The following is a 2,871-nucleotide window of genomic DNA, read 5'->3' on the forward strand; positions in this document are numbered from 1 at the left end:
GGAGATTAGGGTTCGTCGATTTGGGGAAAATGTATCGGATCAATCATCGGTTGAAATTAGGGGTTTTTGTGTATCGGCGTGTGCATGTAGATGTTGTTTAACATCGATTACAGTCGAATCATTGGTTTTGTTAAACTGGTTTATCCAATCTAGGGTTTCTTGAATTTGGGGGAAATTTTTGACATGTTTGAAAGTTCAAATTAGGGGTTTTTCTGTATCGGCGGTTGCATATAGATGATGTTTTGACAACGGTACACTCGAATTGTGGGGTTTGACGAAAGTGAAATTTTAAATTTAGGGTTTGTCGATTGATTTTGTTGGTTTAGTTTGTAACGATTCATAAACTAAACGATGATGCAAGCGGATAAAATAGAAAACAGTTTGGTACGTATGATATTGGAATGTTTTTGTTTGATTCTCTTCACTAACCCTTTGACATTGAGCATCGATTGATTGTTGTCTTTAGCCAATGTTCTTTTGCTTTGTGAGTTGTTAAGTTATGTGAATTTCTTTAGAGATTTATTAAGTGAGCCGCATATGTGACTTACTTGTTCTTCTTTGTTAAGTGATTAGTTATGTGACTTGCTTTACTTAACGACTTGTTTAATGACTATCATCGCAGGCAATGCCTCATTATAGTGAAACATCATCTGAAGGTCCAGAAATGGATTTAGGATGGGCCTACGCGGATGCAACCTACGGGATACCAGACAAATGTTTCTGTGGGAAACGTGTGAAGCTTGAAACTTGTCCTGGTGGTGCTATGGGAATTGCAGGCCGCAAGTATTACACATGCCCTGACTGGGTCTCTGAGGTAAGTTGTAGTTACAAAGTTTTTAAATACATACATGTTTTTCGATGAGGATTTAATATTTACTCTTATGTAGGGTTGTGGTGAGCACAAGAGGCAATGGTGGGATGATGCTGTGACGGAGCAGTTCTCCATACTTGAGCTAAGGCTAGACGAGCAAAAGGAGATGCTCTTCAGCGTCGACAGGCGCCATGCTACTAATCCAACCATTGCAGAGTTGAAGGAAGATGTCCGAATGCTGCAAGAAGACGTGTCTATGCTGCAAGAACATGTGGGACATCTTCAAGAAGATGTCACGATGCTGAAAGCCCACAATGCTAACCAAGGTGACGCATTCATGTTCCTTGTTATTTTTGTTGTATTCGCTGCCGTTTGCTATATGTTTAAGTAGGTTTTTATAAGTATGACAATAACAATTGTTCAATGAATGTTGTCTATTTAAGAGGAACAAGTTAAATTGTCTTCTTTTCACTAAGTCAGACCATGTCTTGTTGTAATGTTGAATTATGTTGAACTTTTAAGCTTAAGGTTTTTGAATGTATTCATGTTCGCTTGTTTGAGTTTGTTTTTGAATTATGTTTTTGTTTGCACTTGTTTGTGTTTAATGCTAGTTTAATTTTGGTTAGGTAGAGGAGTTAAGACTTAGTCGTTGGACTGTATTGAATGTTATATGTCCATTTTACTTATTTCAATTTTTTTTCGAGGGTAACATGGTGGGATTATCGAGATAACAAGTGATGCCATTCTATCATCGAGTCTTTTCATCGAGGTTAGCTTCCTTTTCCCCTTTGTCTTTGCGGAACTAGATAGGCATTGAGTTGGTATAAATGCTTGTTGAGGTTGTTAGCTGAAAGTTGTTAAGTTTTAATGCCTTGAATGAAAATAGAAGTTTGCGTGTGCTTTGGGATCCATTGTGATCAATGCTAGTTAGGTTTAGGGTTAGTAAATGACACACTACTTCATTAAACCTTCATTAAAAAACTTGTACTACATAAAAAAAACTTTAACTCCTCTAAAAAACTTCAACATATAACAGACCCTACTTCTAAACCCTTCCTCTTTCTTCAACACCACCGAACCTTTGTAAACCCTAATGGATTCCGGCAACAATTACGGCCAGGCTGAAGGTTTTGTAAACTTTTTAACAAGCCAGCTCCCTAATGACGGCTTCTCGCACATCATTGACCTTGGATCATCTGAGGTCCCTGTGTTTAGTACACAGGCTTCTGAGGCTCCAAGCGTAGGAGGGAAGACACCTGCACAAAGAATCAAGTGGACACCGAAGGAGGATGTCATCCTCATCTCCGCGTGGCTGAATACGAGTAAAGATCCGGTCATTGGTAACTACCACAAAGCGTCTGCTTTTTGGAGCCGCATATGCTTGTACTACAACAACTCAAAGCATCTCGCCGGTCAGCCAAAAAGGGAAGTCGGCCAGTGCAAGCAACGTTGGTGTAGGATCAACGATCAAGTTTGCAAGTTCGTAGGATGCTATGAAGCAGCTACGAAAGAGAAGACCAGTGGGCAAAATGAAAATGATGTCATGAAAGGTGCCCATGACATATTTTTCAATGATCATGGCTTCAAGTTTGTCTTAGAACATGCATGGCGCGAGTTAAGACATGACCAGAAATGGTGCAGAGCTACCGCTTTAAAAGACAATGCAAGCTCGAAAAGAAAAAAGGTGGATGATATACATGGATCGGGTCAGTCGTCTAACAATGTGGAGGCCGGAGTTGATGTACATGATGCTGCAGAGATGCGACCACCAGGAGTGAAAGTGTCTAAAGCAAAAGCCAAGAAGCAAAACGGCTGTAAAGAAGAAGGTAAGGCACTTCTCGATTTTCAGAACTTGTGGAGTATTAGGCAAAGAGATCTGGAGTTGAAGGCAGAAATTGCTAAGACTAGACAACAAGATATGGATATGAAGTCAAAACTTGCTAAGCACAAAACCCTGGAAAATCTCCTAGCGAAACCTGAGCCACTCTCTGACATTGAAATGCCCTGAGAACAAGTTGATTTCTGAGTTGTTATCTTGAAGCGGTTATGTTTGGGAAATG

General features: G+C 39.9%; 1 protein-coding gene across 1 annotated transcript; it reads left to right on the top strand.

Annotated features, from left to right (window-relative positions):
* The first annotated feature begins 1,904 nt into the window (after positions 1-1,904).
* LOC112084473 (glutathione S-transferase T3-like) lies at positions 1,905-2,819 on the top strand. The gene has a single exon (XM_024153614.1). The coding sequence runs from the start codon at positions 1,905-1,907 to the stop codon at positions 2,817-2,819; it is 915 nt and encodes a 304-aa protein (XP_024009382.1).
* The last annotated feature ends 52 nt before the right edge of the window (positions 2,820-2,871 follow it).

Source organism: Eutrema salsugineum, unplaced genomic scaffold (assembly GCF_000478725.1).
Source record: "Eutrema salsugineum unplaced genomic scaffold, Eutsalg1_0 scaffold_4, whole genome shotgun sequence".
NCBI lineage: Eukaryota > Viridiplantae > Streptophyta > Magnoliopsida > Brassicales > Brassicaceae > Eutrema > Eutrema salsugineum.

Excerpts from the sequence above, each read along its gene's own strand:
- LOC112084473 (XM_024153614.1), top strand. The coding sequence starts at position 1,905 with ATGGATTCCGGCAACAATTACGGCCAGGCTGAAGGTTTTGTAAACTTT.